This window comes from Pieris brassicae, chromosome 12 (assembly GCF_905147105.1).
Source record: "Pieris brassicae chromosome 12, ilPieBrab1.1, whole genome shotgun sequence".
In the NCBI taxonomy this organism is placed as follows: domain Eukaryota; kingdom Metazoa; phylum Arthropoda; class Insecta; order Lepidoptera; family Pieridae; genus Pieris; species Pieris brassicae.
In genome coordinates this window covers 165,226-166,134 of record NC_059676.1, presented here as the reverse complement: position 1 = coordinate 166,134, position 909 = coordinate 165,226, and the positions used below count along the sequence as shown (strand labels likewise).

General features: G+C 49.3%; 1 protein-coding gene across 1 annotated transcript; it reads right to left on the bottom strand.

Annotated features, from left to right (window-relative positions):
• Positions 1 to 206: 206 nt before the first annotated feature.
• On the bottom strand, positions 207 to 700 carry LOC123717023 (histone H4). Its single transcript, XM_045672776.1, has one exon. It carries the CDS (start codon positions 619 to 621, stop codon positions 310 to 312), a length of 312 nt encoding a protein of 103 aa, XP_045528732.1. The 5' UTR covers positions 622 to 700; the 3' UTR covers positions 207 to 309.
• Positions 701 to 909: the final 209 nt, after the last annotated feature.

The window sequence follows — 909 nt, the reverse complement described above, 5'->3', positions numbered from 1 at the left end:
GAAGACTTTATATTATTATCATGCTACACGTAACGTGTATTTAGGTATGTAGATAGTTAGCTTTAGATATCTTTAGGGAAATGTAGCGGTTTTGCATTCGATATTAATTTTCCATCTATTAAATATAAACATATATTGGTATATTAATTAATTTTAGGTGACGTTTAGTCGTTGTGATAACGTTTTATTTTTATTATCGAAACATATGCGGCCCTGAAAAGGGCCTTTTTTGTTGTTGTTGAAAAATACATATAGTTAGGTAGGTAGTTAGGTATATTATATATCAGTGGATATACGACCGAACCCAACTTAACCTCCGAAACCGTAGAGGGTGCGGCCCTGGCGCTTCAGAGCGTACACGACGTCCATTGCGGTGACGGTCTTCCTCTTGGCGTGCTCCGTGTAGGTTACCGCGTCGCGGATGACGTTCTCGAGGAAAACCTTGAGAACACCGCGGGTCTCCTCGTATATGAGACCGGAGATACGTTTCACGCCACCCCTGCGCGCCAGACGTCGAATCGCCGGCTTGGTGATACCCTGGATGTTATCACGGAGCACCTTCCTGTGCCGCTTCGCGCCACCTTTTCCCAATCCCTTTCCTCCCTTACCGCGACCGGTCATTGTGAACCAGCGAGTTTCGAATTGAAAACTGAGTGAATGAAAGAATCAACCAACACTGCGTACGTGCCTCACGTACTACGTTCACGCGTAGTTATTGTTACACCCTCCCTCGCGAGGGGGGTGTTTTGTCTTGTTCGGGGCGTATGCCCCCTTCAAGTGGTGTTTCTGTTCGCGCCCTGCTGATACAGGGCGGTACGGGGGCGGGCATATAGCCCTTGGTGGGGGCTGCAGGCGCGCGGGGAGACTCAGTCTCTACCCGCTGCGCGCAGCCGATGGGGTCGTGTCCGG

Coding starts and splice junctions, on each gene's coding strand:
- LOC123717023 (XM_045672776.1), bottom strand. CDS start 621: ATGACCGGTCGCGGTAAGGGAGGAAAGGGATTGGGAAAAGGTGGCGCG.